The following is a 22,782-nucleotide window of genomic DNA, read 5'->3' on the forward strand; positions in this document are numbered from 1 at the left end:
ATCTGTGGAGTTACCTTTTAGATTCTTAATATTTATTTAGAAGTTAAATATTTTCAAATATTTTTCTTAATGTCTGGCTCGCCTATGCAATTTGCTTTATTGTATTTTTGGTTGACAAGTTTTTAATTTTAATGCAGTTATTTTAAAATGTTCTTATTTTAAAAAATTTTTACTACCTTGTATGAGAAATTCTTCCTGTATTATATACTCCCACGGTTTTTTCTTTTTTTTTTTTTTTTTTTTTTTTTTTTAATTTATTTTTGGGACAGAGAGAGACAGAGCATGAACGGGGGAGGGGCAGAGAGAGGGAGACACAGAATCGGAAACAGGCTCCAGGCTCCGAGCCATCAGCCCAGAGCCATCAGCCCAGAGCCTGACGCGGGGCTCGAACTCACGGACCGCGAGATCGTGACCTGGCTGAAGTCGGACGCTTAACCGACTGCGCCACCCAGGCGCCCCTCCCACGGTTTTTTCTGAAGTTAAAACTTCTCAAGAGTAGGGCCTTGATTTCCTTATATAGGAAACTGATACCTTATTTTTCCTAAATGGGTAGCCAAAATGTCCTGGCTTTTTAAATTGGATGGTCTGTCTTTTTCCCACCAATTCCTGTTGTTACCCATTTCTTATGCCAAATTTCTATAAGTGAAGGCACATTCGTTTCTGGCCTCAATCACAGCCACCTTTTAAAAATCACTTTCTGCAAAATTGTTAAACTCTTTTAATTATTACAGCTTTTTAACAAGTTTTACAATCTGTATCTCAAGTCCTTCATCTTATATTTTTCTCAAACTTGTCTTGATTCCCCTATTGTTTTCCTTAGATTTGGAGTGTTTCATTGCTGTGTTGATTTCATTTTCAGTCTTTCTTAATTATCTTTTTGCATGCTGAAATTTATTTTCATATTTATCCTGAGGGGTAGTTCTTTTATCTTTGTGTTTATTTTTTCTATATTCATTATTCCTCATCCAGAAGCTTTACAGTTGCCTCCAGTAAGTCCTTAGCTTCCAATCTAGAATGTCTTATCTTGGCAGCCTGGGGTCCTGCCCTACCAGGACAATGCAAATCCAATCATCTAGCTGGATCCAGTAGCTTGAGTCAGGTGCTGGGTGGGAGGCTGCGTGTCTGCCTCCTATGAATGCTGCCACAGACAGTAGTCTGTCTTTTTCCCCCTCTCCCCACAGCTGCAAGAAAACTACTCTGGCACTTAGTTTGGCTCTTTGAACCTGACCTCAGGATGATGCGGGAGTATTTTGAACCATTAAGTTCTCACCTTTACTCCCCCCGTTTGTTTGTCTTACCCATTCTGGTCTATGGAAGCATGTGTTTGCTTTGGGTGTAGTGTGGAGAAGGGGTTGGGGTAGAGGGATCCTAACTGTACAAACTTCATCTACACTGCGGATCATGAACTTTATAGACAGGAGAACTTATTTAAAAGGTGAAGACAGGGGCGCCTGGGTGGCTCAGTCGGTTAAGCGTCCGACTTCAGCTCAGGTCACGATCTCACGGTCGGTGAGTTCAAGCCCCGCGTCGGGCTCTGGGCTGATGGCTCAGAACCTGGAGCCTGCTTCCGATTCTGTGTCTCCCTCTCTCTCTGCCCCTCCCCCGTTCATGCTCTGTCTCTGTCTCAAAAATAAATAAACGTTAAAAAAAAAAATAAAAAAAAAAAAGGTGAAGACATCTGCCAGGTAAATGGACAAATGTGTTTTTCTGACCTATGAATAAGTAAAAGGATGGGAAAATAACACTTATGAATGTCCACTACGTGCCAGATACAATATTTGGTGTTCCACTGACTTAATGTGCACCCAAATTCTTTGAGGTACATATTGTAATTCCAAGTTCAACTAGAGATTAGTGATCACATTGCTAGTACGTGGTAGAGCTGGGATTCAATCCAAGCAAAAATGCTCTGAGAGCATATATTTTTTATTTATTGCTCTATTCCTGCACTGAAAGCAGTGCCTGGAACATACGAAGCACTCAGGAATATTCCTTGAATAGATGTTTTCTTCGCACAGTTTTTCTGTGTTCTCCCTACAGTTGTTTCTATTTATAGGGCTTGATCCTTCTAGAAAACTCTCAATCGCTATCTAAACATAGAATTCTTCAGCATTAGGAACTTCTTTACTTTGCCTTGTTTTCTTTTTTGTTTTCTCTCCCACTTGTCTGGCACCGGCTATCTTAACCCTCACCCCAGTGGGGGAATGTCTCTACATTTTTCCCGGAGCTCTCATCTCTCTTGCCAGTAAACGAGCATTGGAGCTAAAACTTTTCCTGCATAGGTTACTTCCTCACAGCCGACACTTTCATGCTTCCCCAGGCCCCATTTAACAATAACACAGTCGTATCTTGTCTTAACCACCTCAACCAAGTGCAGCCAGGGTACCTGCTGCAGAGGTAGGAAGGCAAATGAAGCTATGACTAGGCAATTTGGATAACGGTTTTCCTCCACAAATTCCGACTGTCAAATTGTCTTGGGAAATGTGGCTGATTATACTTAAAAATCACCTCGGTTCTCTTTTAAATTATATCTCCAGATGGAATTGGAATAAAAATTAGGCTTTAAAATATAGTTTCTTTTGCCCCTTCCCTCCTTTTTTAATGACACTCTGACTGGTATTAGGGAGCAATTCGGCTGATGAATTAGTACGTATGTGGGTATGATCTCTCAGCACAGCTGGAGAAAAGCAGGACCAATCACAGGCCTCACTCACTGCAATTGATTTTCTAAAGAGGACACAAAGCAATTAAGAAAGGAGAAAAATCATGCATTTTAAATCTGTCTGCTACAAGAAAAACACTATTATTATTTCACAGAGCCTGTAAAGGGCTTTGCGTGGTTTGTGATACACCTACCTTTTCTGACGCAGTGATTTCTCAAGACTCAATCCATACTAATTGCAAGGCTTACCATGACTAGAAATATTCTCATGTTGGAAGATAAAGAGTAAGGAGGAGCTCAACCACACAGTCAAGGGAAAAAACGAGCATTTCTTGTTTTTGGCCCAAATGGACAGCGGGGAAAGGCAACTGGTGGCGCCACTATGCCAATTACCGGGGAATGATTAACTCCTACTTTTCATTTCACCTCTGCAACTAATTAGCAACGGAGATACACAGTCCTCACACGCCACCCACACGGGGGAACCGGAAATGACCACAGAGCCCACCTCGTTCTCCGACCTGAGAATGCATTAGAGGGCGATCAGAATGCAGTCTGTGAATTGACAGCTTCAGAATCATGAGGAGTCTGTTAAGCGTGCAGTGTCTTGTACTCCATGTACAGAGGTTGTGATTTGAAAAAGTAGCTCAGGTGAATCTGAGGCGGCTGATCCACAGATCACATTTAAAACTCTTTTAAGAGTCTTGTTCATTTTACAGATGAGGAAATGGGCCAGGGGCAGCACGACAGAGTCACTTGGGAAGTTTTTCAGAATGTGCAAGATAAGTCAGGGCAGCTGAGGCTATGCTGTGGCAAAGTCCTTAAATCTCAGCAGCGTAAAACAATCAGAGTCTAAGGCTTGCTCACACTATTTGTCCATCATGGGTCATGATTACCCTGCAATCCGGGCAGAGGGAGGCCTCATATCAACTTATGCTTTTGTACTCGAAAACCCAGAAAACGATGGAGTAAGGCCAACTGTGCACAAGCTTTTAAAGATCTGATATAAATACTATTAAAGAAGCAATATCCTTGATGGACTTGGGAGTCAGAGAGACTTGTGTTTACATCCTCTTACTCCCTATATAGCCTGTGTGACTTTGGACAAATTGCTTCACCTCTTTTAGACTCTGTTTGTTTGTCTATAAACTGGGTGTAATACTGAGTATTTCTAATGGCTGCTATGAGGTTTATAGCAGACGTTGATACTGATTATCATTACCAAACTAGGTATAAAAATGTACCACGGAAGGAAAAAAACTTACTCCAGCGTTCTTGTTCTGTCCCTTTACCATACTTGTCACTGTATTTGAAGTCCCTTCCTTTGATCATCTTCTTTCTCCTGCATCCTATCTTTCCTCCAAGATCTGGATTAAGTCTCCACATCCTTCTACTACTAGACATCACCACTCTCATTCAGCATAGTTATCAACTATCTACTGTGTGACTGGCACTATGTTTGATGCCAGAGAAAACAGAAATTAAACAGTATGCTCCATGCTTTTGAGGTATTTAGAGTGTACAGGAGGAGGCAATGATAAAAGCAAAGTGGAACACGTACTATAACACAGGCTGAAGTATCCAAGATGCATCGAGAGCATTGAGGATGATTCCCAGTTTGTATCACTGCCTGATCTGCTTCCTCAAAAACGACAGAGCAAGAGGAGAGAGCATTTCAGGACAAGGGTACAGCATGTGCAAAGACAGAGCGGCAAGAATAGCCACGGATAGTCAATAGTAATCTAGGGACTGCAAATAGTGAAATACTGCTAACATGTAAAACATGAATGTGGGAGACAGGTACTTGGGTTCTGGGAGAGGGTTGTTAGGACAAATCAATGGCAAAATCTTAAACATCCATCAGTGTATACATGCTTTGTTTAGATATTTGTTTCCCCCGTAAGCAAAAGGGAATCACTGAACAACTTTGACCAGGGATACAACAGGACCTGGTTGGCATTTAAAAAATAGTGCTCTGGTAGGAGACATTGGGAAAAAGACTAAAAATGGTCCATGGGAAAGAGATATGGGACAGCCTAAAGAAAGCAGTGCCAGCAGGGAGATGAAGAAGCAGACGGGAGGGGGGATTTAGGAAGTGAGGCAACAGGGGGGCCTGGATGGCTCAGTCGGTTAAGTGTCTGACTTTGGCTCAGGTCATGATCTGGTTCGAGCCCTGCGTTGGGCTCTGTGCTGACAGCTCAGAGCCTGGAGCCTGCTTCAGATTCTGTGTCTCCCTCTCTCTCTGCCCCTCCTCTGCTCGTTCTCTGTCTTTCTCTGTCTCTCAAAAATAAATAAACATTTAAAAAATTATTAAAAAAAAAAAAAAAAAAAGGAAGTGACACGACATAGACTGATGATTTGAAGCACCTGAGATGACGCACAGGTTTCAGACCTGGGAATGGGGTGAAGGCTAGCAGGTTCTGGGAGATAAAGAAAACAGAAGGAGCAGCAGGTGGTGGACAAGCGGGACTGTGTGTGATTGAGGACATGGGGGTGGGGGTGGGGCTGGAGGAGGATGAATCCCCAGAGATCCATCTGCCTTTTAATTACATGTCTAGACACAAATTATTTGTTTAAATCATTTGGTGTGTATTCATATACAACCTTAAATTTGTGGTTAATGTTTGCCACAGTGTGTACTGACTTTTCAAAAACTGTGCAGGCTTCTTGAAAGCAGAAACATTAATTTAAACTTATGCTTACATGCCACAGTTCACTTAGCACAACACATTGGGCTTAGCAAGGTCTCATAAAATATTCATGAAAAAATATGTATCAAATTTGGATTTCCTCGTTTTGTTCATCTACCACATTACTATTAGCATGACTTCTGCCTTTTTTTTTTCTTGCCCTACATCATTTTGATGCTCTTTTGTGACTGAAGTGCTTACTTTCATGGAGTTTACAGCATTTCCCCCCATATCTTAAGTCCCTACTATGCTTTAAACCAACATGTAGAACAATATCAATTATTTCTATTGAAATGCTTGTTTGACTTGTCCCTTCCAAAGTTCAGTATGTTTTCTTGGAGTTTTTCCCCTTTGCTCTTCTTTCACTTGTAATCATTTTAAATTCTCTCCCCTTCATTTTCGTTTTCTCTGTCAGAACTTCCTCCTTCTGGTACATCCTTTATCACTTACAAAGTTACATTTCTCTACAAGCATGATATTTTCCTGTTTTGTTTTTGTTTTAGATTTGGCACCATAAGTCTGTCATTTGTATCATTTCTTCTATTTATTATAATTTCTATTATAACTTTGAAACTCATGACATATCAGATGAATATATTGTGAGGGAAATGCAGGTAGCACATGACAGTGCAGATATAGAGCTGCCCTTAATGCCATAGTCCCTCCCTCCCTAACCCATGTCGTGACTGCGCACTAATGCTCTGCTGTGTTGACTCTGCCATTCTCTTTTCTCTCCAAGTCTCTCTTGGTGTAAAATATTTTGCAGAGAGATCCTGGAGTATCTGAGAGATAATTAAAATCTGGTTTCGGTTTTATAACCAATTAACTAGGACATGCTGCTCAGTTTCTGTGTGGCTGTTTCCCCTCTCTTTATCTCAAAAAGGGGTTCTAATTAGGGATAAACCAGGGAAAAGCCAGACCGAGTGAGATACGACTGGAAGAAATGCACTCTATACACAGAAAATATTATTGCTCAATTTTCTCCTCTTACTGCTCCTCAAAAAACCCTGGCCTTCTTCTTATCTTTTTGTATTATTAATAGAAAATCAAAGAAAAACCAAGAATTGGAAAAATGAGTAAGGGAATAGTAGAGGGTACTGAGAAAAGTAAAAATTAACAAGATGCTAAAAACAGTAATAAAAGAACACAATTGCACAGAGGATATCACTGAAACTATGGCATATGGCCTACGCCAATTTTAACTTTTTATCAGGCAATATTTAAGAAAGTTCCTTTCCAAATTGAGAAAAACTCAGTGCAATTATTAATTTCATTCAAATATTTACATAAATATGAATTATATTCCAGGCTTGTTTTATTGACCACTAGCTACTCACTGGAGAAGGACTAAGACTACCTTTATGTTTATATCATAATTAAAAACTGATGTTTCATTTCAAAGCAATAAGAAAGTGTGATTCCTTTAGTAATGTGACATTTATCCCAATGTATTAGGAGTATACTTATTACCATTGTGGAAGCTATAAGAATACAGATATTCAGTTGCGGTTGAGATCACAGCTCTGGAGTCAGACAGATGTTGACTGGAAACATCTATACAGCCACATTTTGGTAACCTGTTCACTTGTTTCTGTCTCTGTTTCTAATCTGCAGAACTGGACTAATAATAATACCTAATTCATAAGGATTAAATTTGAGCTTCTGTTTGACTTATGCCCATGAGCATAGTCTCCTTTGCTACGAAATATTTCCATGAAAACATTGAAAAACACAGTCTTAAAATTTCTTCCAACTAGAAGATCGTAAGACGCCAATCGAATGCCATGACTCATAATGAACACTTGGGTACAGGTGTGAAGGGAAGGTACAGCATATGCTGACAAGCTGACATGACCAGCTTGTACAGCTGAAACTCTGGGACATTCAGCAAATGACACACATGTAAGACTGCTCCTTTGGTTCTCATATGCCCATCTGCAGTAGTTAGAATCACTGCAATTTTCTAACTTGAAGACGTTGAATAGCAAGAGGTCAAGTGAGGAAATGGCTAAGATACACCCCTTCTGTATTTTGACCTTCTAAAGTATTATCACAAGGAGAAATGCCTGAGTTGTTGATAATGATCATCAAGCCACACTTTATATAACTATTCGAAATAGAGGGTAAATCTTCAAAAAATACAAAATACAGAAAAGACTAAAACATAATCACTGGGAAAGCATGAAGTCTGAGTTCCGACAGAATCTGTGTTTAAATCCAGTTTCCATAGCATCTATGTGACCTTTGTTGGGTCACATACTTTGTGCATCAGCTTCCCCAAGTGGAAAATGAGAATGATAGAACATACGTGACTGTCTTATAGGTTTGTAATGAAGGTTAAATGAGATAATTCAGATAAAGCAGCTGGCAGAATGCCTATAACAGAGGCATGTTCTGCAAAGGGAATTCCTTCTCCTTCCCTTTGAATATTATATTGCAAAACTACTAAGGGTCTCTAATTGTTAATGCCACATTTCTTTTTTTTTAATGTTTATTTATTTTTGAGAGAGAGAGAGAGAGAGAGAGAGAGCGCATACAAGAGCGTGGAAGGGGCAGAGAGGGAGACAGAGGATTCGAAGTGGGCTCTGAGCTTTCAGTGGGGCTTGAACCCATGAATCATGAGATCATGACTTGAGCTGAAGTTGGCTGCTTAACCTACTGAGCCACCCCTGTACATTTCTAAACTGCGATGGAATTAAGGTAAGGGTTAAGGCCAATCTATAGAAACAACTCAATAAGCAGTAGAAAAATGAAAAAAAAAAAAAATCAGTCAATAATTCATTGTTCTGACATTCACGCAGAATTATTGTATTTTTATAAAGCAAAATTGATTTTTTGTTTTGCTTGAATTCTTTAGTTGTTCTGCTACTGGCTGTTTAGAAGCATAGGGTTCTTCAGTTTGGTCATCTGAAAGTTACAATAAAGTGATTTGCATCCATGTCAAAAGAGCCTCTACTTTAAGTTCATACCCTCCAATGCCCCATATTGTTTGAAAAAAAAAGTTCTGCTTTCATTGTAAGCAACAGTTAAAATACTATTGAGTTTATTTAGCAGTTGATTGAATGATTAAATATGCATTTGAAGTAGCCAAAAATGAAATCATGCTATTGTACTAGGAAAAAAACCTCACATTAACACTGATTGAATTTTAACAAATGAGTTGATTAGTGGAAAAGGAAAGAGGAACACAGTTCATCAAATGCAACTTGATGCCAGGTCCCTGGTTTCTCCACAGACCTAATGTACTCCTGTCATAGTGCCTTGAAAAAAAAAATTAATGACTGCATTCCTTAACAAGAATATACTTTCTGATTAATGAATCATGCACTGAAACCTCTGCTTTTTATTTAGTTAGTTGTTCTCCCTTTCAACGAATTTATATTCACTTCCTCTGAAAATTATGGAAGATAATCAAAGTGTCATGCACATGTATGTCAAAGGAGCAGCACAAATGATATATAGTCATAGCGTAAGTTTGTACTGACTAGCTTGATTTCTTATTTTCTCTGCCATAAGTCAGGATTTAGGCTGAAACTAATCCAGAAATATTAAACTATAGCAGGGGTCCAGGTATGAACCAGGATGTATTCATGATAGAATGGTAGAATTCAGCCAGGTCTGGGGGCCCACAGGACCAGGGGAGTTTGAAAGAGGAGGCCATCATGCACACTAGACAGAGTAACAAGTCTTTGAAGGGGGTTCAGATAGAGCAGCATTCGCATTAGAGTCCCATGTCTGTAACTGCCAGAGACTCGTATAGGAGTCCTCAGAAGTAGCTGATACGGGAAGCAGAAGGGGGGTGAGAAAAAGATTAATCACACAAAATTTGAAAAACAAAACCAACTAAACCAAAGCAATGGACAGGGCCTATTGTTTTCACTAGAAATTCTTTAAGGCTTTGAGGGTTCAGACAATGTTTGACCAAAAAGGGTGGGAGTCCTTCCCTTCCTCAACAGGGAATTTTGAGTCATCATTGTGAGAAGAGAGAGGCCCAGCCTGGGAGGCCGCTACAGCTGGATGGCTGCCCCCTGCACGAGGCAACAAGTAGCCAGGGGCAGTAGAGGCCAGGCCCTTCCCCAGCTTTACAGGCAGAGGAGACCTTGGTAGAATCAAAAAGGATTTTTCATTAGCTCACATGAATTTCCTTCAGAGATTCCTAGATCAGTGGTAGGCTTTTGAGGAGACTGAAAGATCCACCATATTATAATTACTGTGATTCTACTTCAGCATAGACTGGTAAAACCTTGATTAATATTTGTTAGAGAACATCAGAAAGCCATCATGGGGTGGTGGGAACTGCACCGGCTGTGGGTGAACACATTTAGGGAGACTCTTGCTGCCCTACTTACTGTGTGCCAGCCACTACTGATGAATGCTTATGCATTTAATCTTCACAACAAGCCCGTTACTCTCCCAGGCTTACATACAAGAAAACAGAAGCCCAGAGAAGTTAACTGATTTGCCCAAGTCACACAGCTTGTAAGTGGTATATCTGTGACCTAAAGCAGAGAGTTTAGCTCCAGTGATTGTCCTCCTACCAAGTAACACTCATTATGCTCACCAAATGCTTGCTGATTCAAATCATTTTATCACGGGATTAAAAATGTCTTGGGTTTATTGTTCTGGACTTTGACTACACTTAAAAGCAAACAGAAAAATGCTTGTAAGTACACCGAACTGAAATAAGATCTCAAATGATTGGAACATGGTACAATCATTTATTAAATTTTCTAATTAACTGAGGAAAATTACATCATGCTTTCAACGTTTTCTCATTCCATAAGGAAACTAAATTTCCAGGAGGTTTAGTGGCCCACACTGAACCATGGAGCTGACAAGTAAATTAGTCTGTGCTAGACCCTGGGCCTCCCGGTTATTCTTCTAGCTCTTTCCCCAGTATCCCAAAGCTGCCTGGCCTTGGGAGATGGGATCGTGCTAACCCAGGGTCTTCCCTGGAGATTGATAACTAGAATGACAAGATCTCAAGGGTTGTGCTTCTTTTGTTCTTTGTCTCATCTGGTTAACCAGAAAGAGAACAATTCTGATTGAATATGTTATTTAATTATTCTAGTTAGTCATACTGAGGATCAACCAACTTTAACCATTAAAAAGGGGAAAAGTGGACAAAACACAATGTACGACCATCCTGACTTCAAACTCAGAGTGGCACCACCCATCCAGTTCTGAACCAGGCAATTACACAGAAACTATTAAAGGACAGCTAAATAAACCAGGAAATCCACCAGCCTATTCTCCAGGTTCACTTACCTTGGTGCGAAGGATGATTGGCAATGGCAGTAAAACCAACAGAGTGAAAACTACCAGGAAAAACTTACGATAAACTAGAACATAGCTGAGGACGTTCATTGTCCTGAGCAGACACGTTTGATAGTGCTCTTCTCAAAATAAGGCAGGTGTTAAATAACCAACACGGATTAATATTTCTCCAGCCTATCATCATAATTTACTGCACTAGATGGTTCAACATGAGTTAAAATTAAATCTTGATTTTTTATTGTTTTACTGTCACAATTAACATGGAGAGAGAAGCCCGAGTGTTCGTAAGAAATCACATGCCACTTGCTGGTATGGATTTTGAAAGATACAACTGATTTTCCCTATTTAATTTGTTCACATTAACTAGAACATTTATTGGCCATATCTAGGGGAAGGCAAAATAGGTTTGTTGATGTTGCCCACAGTGAGGCCCCTCTGCCCCTTTCGATGTCCCCTGACTTCTGGGCTCCATATTTGGGTGGTGCCTTGAGCAATCTCTATCAGATGCCCCCAGTGCCCTTTCTAAGAAAGTGCATTTTCAGTGTGTGAATTGAAATAGCAATTTCCAGCAGTAGGAATTTCAGTGTATGGCAGTGTGAAAGGTAAAGGTTTTGGTACAGATTTTTCTAGGGCTTCTCAGGTAATGTGTTGAGGCAGCCCTCTGCACTGCCTATGTGAAGTATGGCTCAGAGAAGAGCTCCTGACCTCTCTCATTTAGGAATTCTCTGCTCTCATTCAAAAGATAAATAACACTGCTTCTGATGTTGAGCAGCATTTTTCTCCCAATATCACACTCAGTTGCACAATGATTTATTCACTATTTGAAAGCAAAATTCTGTGTATTTCTTGTACCCCATTGTCTCTTTTGATAGAAAACTAAAAGTTATCATAAAACCTTATATAAGCCCTCCCCTGTTCCACTTTTTCATGACTAAGTTGACACTACTGGGCTGATTCTGACTGGATAATTAACAGGAAATCTTCCCAGAGATAAGTCACTGGGGCCATTCAAGGGGTGAGTGTGTGTGTGTGTGTGTGTGTGTGTGTGTGTGTGTGTGTGTGTGTAAGCACATGTGTGAAGATGGTGACTGTTCTCACAGTGATGTGGAGGATGTATTTCAAAACCGCTCAGGGCTAGGGACTCTGGTTTGTTTCTAATTGTGTTGTAAATTAATAATGTGATACACTTCAACTAAATAACTACTATGCACCTAGCCCTAGGTATAAACAGAACACATTTTTTTTTATAATTTATAGTCAATTTCTCTTGGTATAAATAACCTTACTTTTATGTAGTCTATGGTTAGCATTTAGACCTTATTTCTAATTCCACACTAATGTAACTGCTTTCTTTTCCTATCAAAGAAGATAATTCTTTCACCAACGTTCGCCTTATTATTAACGTAGATGAGAAAGCACTTTTCCCTCTAAATGTCTAAATTTCTGAAGATATATCACAGATAGTGATTCAGGAAAATCAGCAGAGTATACAGAAAAAAAGTCTCCAAACCAGAAAGGTACATTACTTCTTAAATTTCTCAGGTGAAAAAAAGAGATGGTAATTACAAATAATAGTAATAAATAATGAGGAACAATAATAAGTGTTTTAAAGAAACACATTAAAGGAACACAATTACCCAAAACAGTTTCAATACTTCTTTTCTTTTTTTTCCCCTCTGTAACACTCTGTACAGTTCATTGAATGTTTTTTAGGAAACCATTTCTGTTCTTAAATTTGCTTAGGCCACCTGGTGAGACCATTTGAGCCTCACTTTCTTATCTTAGAGAAGTTTACTTTATGAAATGATACCAAAAATGAAAAGGCATTTGTGTGACATTTAACAGAAATGGAGGAACAGTGGCTCTCAAACCAGATGGAGACTGAAGGAAAAACTCTTGACATTTGTCAGTGCCTCCTTTCTATGCCTTATTTTCTCTATTCTGCTGCTCTTCTCACTAGACTAAGGCTTGTTAGACCCTCCTACTGTGGCCTGAGGTTCTAGCCAGCTCAGTCCTCTGTGTGTGCCCCTTATTACAAAATGGTTACACCTTTTCTTTACGTCCAGCCAATCTCTTGTTCCTCACTCTCACAGAGAGAAAAGATCTGACAGGATAATTAACACTAGGCATGAATGACTGATATGAGCTGCATACCTCTCTAAGAGTCACCAGAGAATGACACTCTTAATGGGAGACTTTGGGCCCCTTGGCAACATATCTTAGGGTGTCCTTCAAATCACATCACATTGTTAACCAGTTCTACCACTGCCAAAGTGCACCCCTTCTTTGTACAGAAAAACATAACTCTCCTAATATATCACAACTGTGCTACGTTTTACCTATCTGACCTAAAATGAATTATGCCAATGTATAATCATGGATTAATTCACTTAAAACATGTTCTTTACAAATGCAAAAATATTAGAAACATTATTCATTTATTTAAAGTTATTTACTATGTGCCAGGGAGTTTACATAACCACCTTGTTTAATCTTCAAAACTCAATACAAGGTATTGATATTGTAGGTATTGTTATAATTATTTCTTTTATAGATTTGGAAATTAAAATCCAAAGAGATGCAAAATGTCCCAGGTACTAAGTGATATAATAATGATTTAAACCCAGTTCTTTCTGGTTCCTAAGGCAATGATGTTTTCTTAACTATGTCATACGTCACCATAATGACTATTAATCTGAGACTAATACTAACCATCAGAACTAGAATTTGTATCTAGACATGATTTGGTTGGCTTAGAAATTGTAACTATAGGGTTTGCTTTCTTTTTTATGTTCCTTGAGCCTTATTATTGAACATAACATGTGAAACTCAGGTTCCAGCATGAAGAAAAGAAAGATTCTTTCTTTATATATTCTGATTACCTGCATAAAGAAGTTAGGTTGACTAGGATATGTAAGCTGCATAGACAGTCTATACGAGTGGAGTGGAAATGTGACTATCCTACATGCTTCTCTCAGGCTTGTTTTCTGGGTATATATTTCTTATCCTACATTTGCTCCCAAACTTGTGCTTTTCTTCAGGCTTTTCCCTCTTCCAAGAATAGGCTTCCCTTCTCTAAATTTAAATCCCACCAATCCTTGAAGTATGACTTGTAGCTTCGTCTCCAGTCTGCTGCCTTCTATAAACCCATCCTGACAGTTCCTGACTTCCCATGCACCCACCCAAGAGCCTCACTGGCCAAACAACATCCAAACAATCTGGAGTGCTTGACAAAGGTAGAGATCCCTGCCCTGTTGGGTCAAAATGTGGCTGCATGTTTAGATGGCTCCCAACATAGCTTTCATGCACACTAATATTTGAGAATCACTGACTTAGTATCTGTAAGGTACATTCCTGCCTGTAAGTAAACTGGCTTACCTGAATTACTATTTTATTAATACGTGTAAATCTTAAATCCTCAGTAAGATTGCAAACACTTTGAGTCCAGGGGACATTAATTTACTCCCCTTATGTCTCTAGCAAGCTGCTAGAGACAAGTGAATATTCTGTGAAAAGTTTCTCTAAACTTACCTACAGATATAGACAAGTGGTAACTGATTAGCCTCATTGCTGAGAGAGTATGGTTTCTAAGAGGAATTCTTCAATAGTGTATTAGGTCTGCAAAGAGACATGGCTTGTCCCATGGGGGAATACCTGCTGCATTGCAAATATACCCACAAAGTGTGCATACTCAGTATATACTTTGACTAGAAAAAAAAAAGTCAGAATGCTTTTACTATTGGTGAAAGCAGATAGGCACATTTGTATTTAAAACAAACAAACTAACTAACAAACAAACAGGGGCGCCTGGGTGGCTCAGTTGGTTAAGCGTCCAACTTCGGCTCAGGTCACGATCTCACAGTTTGTGGGTTTGAGCCCCGCGTCGGGCTCTGGGCTGATGGCTCGGAGCCCGGAGCCTGCTCCGGATTCTGTGTCTCCCTCTCTCTCTGCCCCTCCCCTGCTCATGTTCTGTCTCTCTCTGTCTCAAAAATAAATAAAACATTAAAAAAAAACAACAACAACACTGCGTTTGCTTCAATTATGTGCTCCTATTTTCATTCCTTGAATTTTTAGACTTCAAGGTGCATGCCAGTCTTAGTTGATTGCTATTGTTAGACAATTAAGTCAAGGAATGTAGGTCAGATTTTCTCCTTACAGTTCATTTGTTTCTAAGCCTCGACTAGTTCCTAATTTTGACACTCATTCATGGCGCATCTCCATTTATATATTCTAGTTACATTTATAAATTCCACAACTTCCGGACCCTGCACTGTGAAGGGTTTCACTCTCTGAATGATGTATGTGAGCTGTGCCCCAAAACCCTTTTTGATATTATGAAAACTAAGATGCTTTTTCCCCCTCCTAACTGGCATTTAGTGGTCATTTTCCTTAGTACTTTTTAGTATTTTCAATTTCTTCTTGCCCACTTTTCTATTCTTTAAGATGATGAATTCTCGGGGCGCCTGGGTGGTTCAGTTGGTTGAGCGACCAACTTCAGCTCAGGTCATGATCTCATGGTTTGTGAGTTCGAGCCTCGCATCAGGCTCTGTGCTGACAGCTCAGAGCCTGGAGTCTGCTTCAGATTCTATGTCTCCCTCTCTCTCTGCCCCTCCCCCTCTCAGGCTCTGTCTCTCTCTCAGAAATAAACATTAAAAAAAAAAAATTAAAAGATGATGAATTCTCTTGATGAAAGTGAAACATATAGATAATATATACGGGAACATTTCCAGGCCCACATCAATGAACTGCATCAGTTTTTATTTTTATTTCCTAATGTAAAGGATAAAGTCATTATTTAGAGAAAGACAGTCTGCCCTGGAGACTCCAGATTCCTGCCTAACTCCTAAATTCGTACGCTGATTATTAACCACAACTTCAGTAATCATTCTTCTGATGTCATGAGGTAAATGGCTGACTGAACAGTGAAGACTGAACTGTGACCTGTGGGTGAGGACCTGAACTCCCATGAACTGAGAAGCAAAGCAAATTCCAAAAGAAGACCTATTTCCAGCAAAAAAAGAGCAGTTGCCAGAGCAGTTTAGTACTCCAGCCAGAAACAACTGGTCACACCCTCTACCAGGGTGGGAGGAATGTTTTCCCTTGACCAAGGCTGGCCACATCTTTATCCTGGGTTCTCTAGGAGATGAAAGGAAAAATCTAAGGATAGAGGGAGGAAGAGAGAAATGTTGAGAAGGGAAGAGGACAAAGGACATTCCGGAGTATTGAGCAGATCATTACAAAAGTGAATTGCCTGGAACACTGTTTACTTCCGTTCCTTGCCCACCTCTCCCCACCCTGCCCAATCACCTTGTGTGACAGTTATGTTCCAACCGTCTTCACACACAAGACATATCGTCATCCTCGTGATATTCAGAGGAGAGCCCAGGACTCCTGGATGTAGCATTGTTATCAGCACCTAGATGAGAAAGCACACCAGAGTTTCAGGGGCTCTGAGAGGATTGCTTATGATTCCAGAACGCCCCAGCAATGGAAGCTAAGGAGCCACAGAAAGAGCCCACATGATCCCAGCTGATCCAAGTGTTCAGTCCTCTTGTAAAGTCAGAAGGATTTCATATAGTTCAAAGTAAGCAGTTAGAATCTGCTTTTGGGTATAGCTAGAGAGACCAGTTTAAAGAAACTAGTGAGGTAAAAATTTTCCCCTAGTAATCTCAATTCTGCTATGAATTCACTGTTGTTCACAGCCATTAGGTCTGCTTTTCCTATCTCAGGAAAAAAAAAACATTGGTATTTCTCCCATCATTTTTACTACCAAAAGTCCATTTGAGCTTGGGACATCTCCTGTCCTTGATGACAGTGAACAGATAAAGTGTTAACATAGTTCCTAATGGTGATTTCATTTTAAGTTTAGTAGGTGGCACTGACACCATCCAGCTTACTGTCAAGCTGACCCATCTTCCTTGGAAGTTATTTTTGACCTAAGTGTAGAATATTTTATAATATGTCATTAACATGAATACAGGAAGTTAGCCAGGCTGCCCTCTTGGAGCAATTTTCTGTTGGCATAGCTACAGCATTCACTCTTCTTCACCACATGGGCTTTATTATTTGGGTTTGGCAGCTTTCGGTTCAAAATGGTTGCTTATAGAGGAAATTCATTGTTTAAAGGAAGGAAATGTGTGCCTTGTGACAACTCAAGACCTTATGAAGAAACATACCAACGTTTATTCTGACAAGTTATTTATGCTTACATTCTTGTCCATTTTCTTTCACCAAAGATTCACAGAGGTGCATTTTCAGAACAATATTTTCTTCTCAATTTCTATGATTGTACAGTTAAATCACATTAATTTACAACACAGCTTAAATTACACTTTTGGTCTGGATAAACATGATAAAAAATGACAGTGGTCAGTAGTTTAAACTCTGGGAGATTTTGTTTGTTTGTTTGTTTATATTTTTTAGTGTTTATTTTAGAGAGAGAGAGAGAGAGAGGAGAGAATGAATGGGGGAGGGGCAGAGAGAGAAGGAGGCACAGAATCTGAAGCAGGCTCCAGGCTCCAAACTGTCAGCAAAGAGTCTGACACAGGGCTCAAACTCACGAACTAGGAGATCATGACCTCAGCCGAAGTGGGATGCTCAACTGACTGAGCCACCCAGGTGCCCCTAAACTTTGGGAGATTTTGAAAGAAATGAAGCTAATAAAACGGACCCCTTCTCATGAGTGAACTGATGTGAATAAAGTATGGTGCCACCACAAGAGAGCTTACCATTGAATGAGGAAGACGCCACGTACACAGCAAAGGACTCCTTATGGCTTAGTACAGCATAAGACATGTCCTATGGGAAGACAACTAATTTTGACTGTTCTGCTAGCTTTCATAACAATGTCTATTTTCCTAGCCCCTAAAGTAACTGATTAGAAATTCTCACAGCAAGAGTCTTGACCTAATGTGGCTTCCTCTACATTTGGGGAATCACAGTACCTCTGGTTTGGAAAATTGTTTGGCCTCTGTGAAATATTGGTGGGAAAACCCGTTTTTGTTTGTTTGTTTGTTTGTTTGTTTGTTTTAGCCCATTCTTTCCCCTCCCCAAGTTTGTTTGTGTATATATGTATGTATATGTATGTAAGTAATCTCTATACCCTATGTGGGGCTCAAACTCACAACCCTGAGATCAAGAGTCGTATGCTCTTCTGACTTAGCCAGCCGGGCAACCCTAGCCCATTCTTGAATGCCTTTAATGATAGACGAATCATCCCTCATTCCATATTTAAATATCCCCTAATCTAATCTCTGTTCGATTTTTTTTCCCTGAGACTGAGCCAAAATTTGTCTTCCTGTAACTTCCACCTGCTTTTTAAATTTTGCTTTTTGGGATCATGGGGCTGGAGTCGGGAGGTGGAAATCAAGCTCTACTTCCACATGACAGTCTTTATTATTTGAAGTCTTCTCTTACCCATTTGCTTCAACTGTTCCTCGTGTCTCAAATTTCAAGTCTTCTCACTAGCCTGAGCACTCTTCTCAGATTAAAAGCAGGAACTAGTTTTTTCTATACCTCTGGCCTGAGTTCACAGCTCTACTGTAGATGCTGTTCAGCAGACAGGAACAGTTCTTATGCGGTTCTTATAGTAATGCAGGCTGCACTGCAGAGTTTGGTTTGCATTGCCGTATTACATTGCTGAAACATTTTGAGCTTACCATCCAATAAACATTCAAAATATTTTTCTATATGGTGTAGCTTAGTAATCTCTATTTTGTCATACTGATAGACACAGAAAATTTTCCCTATTAATTTCTCTCTTCTTAGATTTTTATAGGTTTTAAGTTGCCATGACTTCTGTCATTCATCACATGCATGCTAAACACATATTTAATATTAGCACCCTGCATATTTTTATCTAGATTCATCGATAATATATTCAACAGGTTCCTTTCTCCAGATACCTTCCTTCAAGTTGACACTCTTGCATTAGAAAGCAGCTCTTGGACAATATCATTAACTCAGGTCTACTTCATTGTCTTCTTTGAGTAGACATGCGCTAATTTTAGTAGAATGTAGTCCATTCTAGAATCTGGCCCAAGATTGACCTTTCACTCACTGATGTACAGTTAATAGCAATGACTTTTGCCTTGTTGGCATTTTTCTGTCTCCTGTCTTCAAGCACAAATCCACATTTCTCATAAAATTTTTGAAATCTACTTTCCCAGAAGCCTCTGCTACACATCTGATTATGTCTACCCTCTACTCTTTAGTTAGCATAAATGCCAAAAAAGGATATAAACAGCTTTTTCTAAGGCATAAGTTACTTTCAACTTCACTAAACAATTATTCCTTTATATCTTGAAATACATTTTTGTCTGGATAAGAAGTGTTAGTAACTATACTTATTGTACTATGGATTTCTCCGAAGAAAGGAGGACTATCCATTAGTAATTACTCCAAAATTAGGAATGTTCATATTTTCTAGAAAGGAAATGCCATCAGTATTAAATATGTGTGAATGCATATATGTGACTCTATAAACAGACACCCAAGAGATCACATGTGGAGTTAATATGAACCGAGTATAATTAGAAACCACTAGTATTTTTCCTCTTGGCCACTCTTTCCTCTCTTTTGTTCTGTAGGGATGTTATCTACTACGCAAACTCAGCATCAGCCACTCAGGGATCTTGGCAGAACTTCCTGGAGCAGGAGAGAGCCTGGACTGGGAAGTACCAAGGCTGAGAGAGTGAATGGATCTCAGACCTTCCCCTTAGGGAAAAGAGGCATCACCCGAAAGTATAAAGACCCAAGTAGGCACCTCAAAAAAGTAAAAAAAGAAATACTATACAATCAAGTAATTCCACTACTATTCACCCAAAGAAAATAAAAACACTCATATGAGAAGATAATATGTACCCCACGTTTACTGCAACATTATTTACAACAGCCAACATATGGAAGCAACCTAAATTTCCATTGATAAATGAGTGAATAAAGAAGATGTGGTATATATCTATATTTATATATTTATACATACATAGAATATTACTCAGCCATAAAAAAGAATGAGATCTTACTATCTGCAACAACATGGATGAACCTGGAGGGTATTATGCTAAGTGAAATAAGTCAGACACAGAAAGACAGATACCGTATGATTTCACTTATATGTGGAGTCTAAAAAACAAAACAAATGAACAAACAAAAAAACAGAAATAGACTCATAAAGGAGAAGGATGGGAGTATCCCCCCCAAAACTAATATTCTCTAACATCTGATTTTTATACTACTAGGAGCATTATTCTAATATTTGGCCATGTATAAAATTCATCTTTCAATGGTCACTTTAATCATTCTCAACTTCAAGACTCTCTCTATATCTAAAACATTTAAGGCAGCTGCCTGCTATTCCCCCATCCCATACTTTCATAGAAGACAATTATTTGATTTTCATTTTTTTATTGTGATATTCCCTTGGTCTGATAGCCTCATGGCAACTCTTTTCATCTTAACCTTGCTGCCTACTTTCTGTTGCCTTAGTTAACGTATCATTATGATAACTGACAGGTCAACTCTTATATTGGGAGAAGCACTCCAGTTGTTTACTAAGCAGATAGGTTCTCTAAATATGTGTTGTATCTGGACAGTTACTGCCGGTTTTAAAGTGCCTTCCATTTTTCAACTCTTTCAAGACCTTGCCTATAGTCTCCTACTGATTTTCCTCATTGCCTTATTACTTCTCTGTGGGCATTCCCCAGATAAATAAATTTACCTTTGTAGCCTTCATTATTCTCCCTTAAAAAAAAAAAAATCAAGGATTTAGGGGCGCCTGGGTGGCTCAGTTGGTTGAGCAACCAACTTCAGCTCAGGTCATGATCTCTCCGTTTGTGGGTTTGAGCCCCGCATCAGGCTCTGTGCTGACAGCTCAGAGTCTGGAGCCTGCTTTGGATTCTGTGTCTCCTTCTCTCTCTGACCCTTCCTGGCCCACACTCTGTCTCTCTCAAAAATAAATAAATGTTAAAAAAAATGTTAAAAAATCAAGGATTTACATGATCTCACAGCTCTTACATTCTGTATTTCTAGAGCTGATTTATATTCAAAAAATTTCTTCTCAATATATACATTAAAATTTTTCTTTCAAAAAATGTAGAATTCTCAAAACTTTCTAGGAAAATGTACAGATTTCTAACCTTTGATGCTATGTTTCTCCTAAAAATGAAAAAAAAAGAACTATTAACAATGTAAAAGAAACTATCCAAAGTCCATCCAAACAAATAGCCAAGAGATTTGCTACCTAAAACAACCTTTGGCACAATCTACTGTCATTTGTCAAGAAATCCAATCTACACAGTATAAAGGAAACGTTCAGATGATTTTACACAGAATCATTCATTTTTTCATAGACCCAGCAGCTTGCTGTGATCACTCATCCTGGAAGATGTTTTCATAGACATTTAGTAAACTGTTTCTCAGGATTAACTTCTGAGTAACTTCATTGTCACTTGTTTTCACTAATTATTTGGCAGCCAGTGCTCCATCTGGGAATGTGCACTTTGAAATTGAGCAAAAGGTGCAATTAAGTAGAGACTAATTTGGAAGCAATGAAAATTGAGGTAAAAGTAAAACTACTCTGATGAGAGTGAGGAGGATAATTCAATGGGGAAAGGAGAGTTTTTTTCTATAAATAGTGCTGGGACAACTGGATATCCATATGTACAAAAATTAAGTTGTATCCCTGACTCACACTATATCCAAAAATTAATTCAAAATGGATGAAAGAGCTAAATGTAAGAGCTGAAACTATAAAACTCTTAGAAGAAACACTGGTTTAAATATTTGTGACCTTAGATTTGGCACTGGTTTATTTATTTAATCCTTTTTAGTTCATTGATTTATTTTGAAAGAGAGGGAGAGAGAGTGCACGTGAGCAGGGGAGGAGCAAAGAGACAGAGGGAGAGAGAGAATCCCAAGCGGGCTCCTTGCTGTCAGCACGAAGCCTGACGCAGGCTCAATCCCACACACTGAAATCATGACCTGAGCTGAAATCAAGAGTCAGATGCTTAACCAACTGAGCCACCCAGGAGCCCCTGTTTCTTTCCTTCTTTATTTACATTTACTCATTCATTCAGTCATGCTGTTGTTTGGTTTATCTAGTGTATTTTCTTAATTGAGATATAACTGACTTATTATATTAGTTTCAGGTGTACAGCATAATGGTTTGGCATATTTGTATTTATTGAGAAATGATCACCAGGAGTCTAGTTAAAATCTATCATCACACAGTAACAAACTCTCTTCCTTGTAATGAGAACTTTTAAGATCTACTCTCTTAGCAACTTTTAAATGTAACACTACAGTACTATTAACTATAGTCATAATGCTGTACATTACATGCCCATGACTTATTTATTTTGTAATTGGAAATTTGTATCTTTTGACCACCTTCACCCATTTCTCCAACCCTGGCATTGTTTTCTTTAGATATGATACCAAAACCACAAGTAACCAAAGAAAAACTAGACAAATTGGATTTCATCAAAATTAAAAATGTCTGCGCTCCAAAGACACTACCAAGAAAGTGAAAACACAACCCATAAAATGAGAGAATATATTTATAAATCATATATCTGATAAGGGTGTCATATCTAGAATGTATATATTTTTTATTTTTTTAAGTTTATTTATTTATTTTGGGAGAGAGAGATGGAAAGAGAGAGCATGAACAGGGGAGGGACAGAGAGAAGAGGGAGAGAGAGAATCCCAAGCATGAGGCTCAAACTCACGAACCATGAGATCATGACCTGAGCTGAAACCAAGAGCTGGACCCTTAATCGACTGAGCCACCCAGGCACCCCTAGAATATATTTTTAAAAATTACAATTCAACAGTAAAAAGACGATACAATTAAAAAAAATTTTTTTTAATGTTTATTTTTGAGAGAGAGAGAGAGACAGCATGTGAGTGGGAGAGAGGCAGAGAGAGGGAGACACAGAATCTGAAGCAGCCTCCAGGCTCTGAGCTGTCAGCACAGAGCCCGACGTGAGGCTCAAATTCACGAACCGTGAGATCACGACCTGAGCCGAAGTCGGAAGCTTAACCGACTGAGCCACCCAGGCGCCCTGACAATATAATTTTTTTAACAGATTTGACAGATTTTTCTGAGTCAGATTTCAACAGACATTTCTGTAAAGAAGATACACAAATGGC

At 39.1% G+C, this 22,782-nt stretch overlaps 1 protein-coding gene across 3 annotated transcripts in view; it reads right to left on the reverse strand.

The window, feature by feature from the left end:
- Window positions 1–10,730, reverse strand: part of SLC13A1 (solute carrier family 13 member 1) — a 140,660-nt gene extending 129,930 nt beyond the window's left edge. For all 3 annotated transcript variants that reach the window (XM_019452600.2, XM_019452598.2, XM_019452599.2), the window contains exon 1: window positions 10,621–10,730. In XM_019452600.2, the coding sequence (XP_019308145.2) occupies window positions 10,621–10,719 (99 nt within the window). In that variant the 5' untranslated portion in view covers window positions 10,720–10,730. The remainder of the gene's footprint in view (window positions 1–10,620) is intronic.
- Between the last annotated feature and the right edge of the window lie 12,052 nt (window positions 10,731–22,782).

The sequence above is a fragment of the Panthera pardus genome, unplaced genomic scaffold, assembly GCF_024362965.1.
Source record: "Panthera pardus isolate Hobbes unplaced genomic scaffold, ASM2436296v1 HiC_scaffold_8, whole genome shotgun sequence".
Lineage (NCBI taxonomy): Eukaryota > Metazoa > Chordata > Mammalia > Carnivora > Felidae > Panthera > Panthera pardus.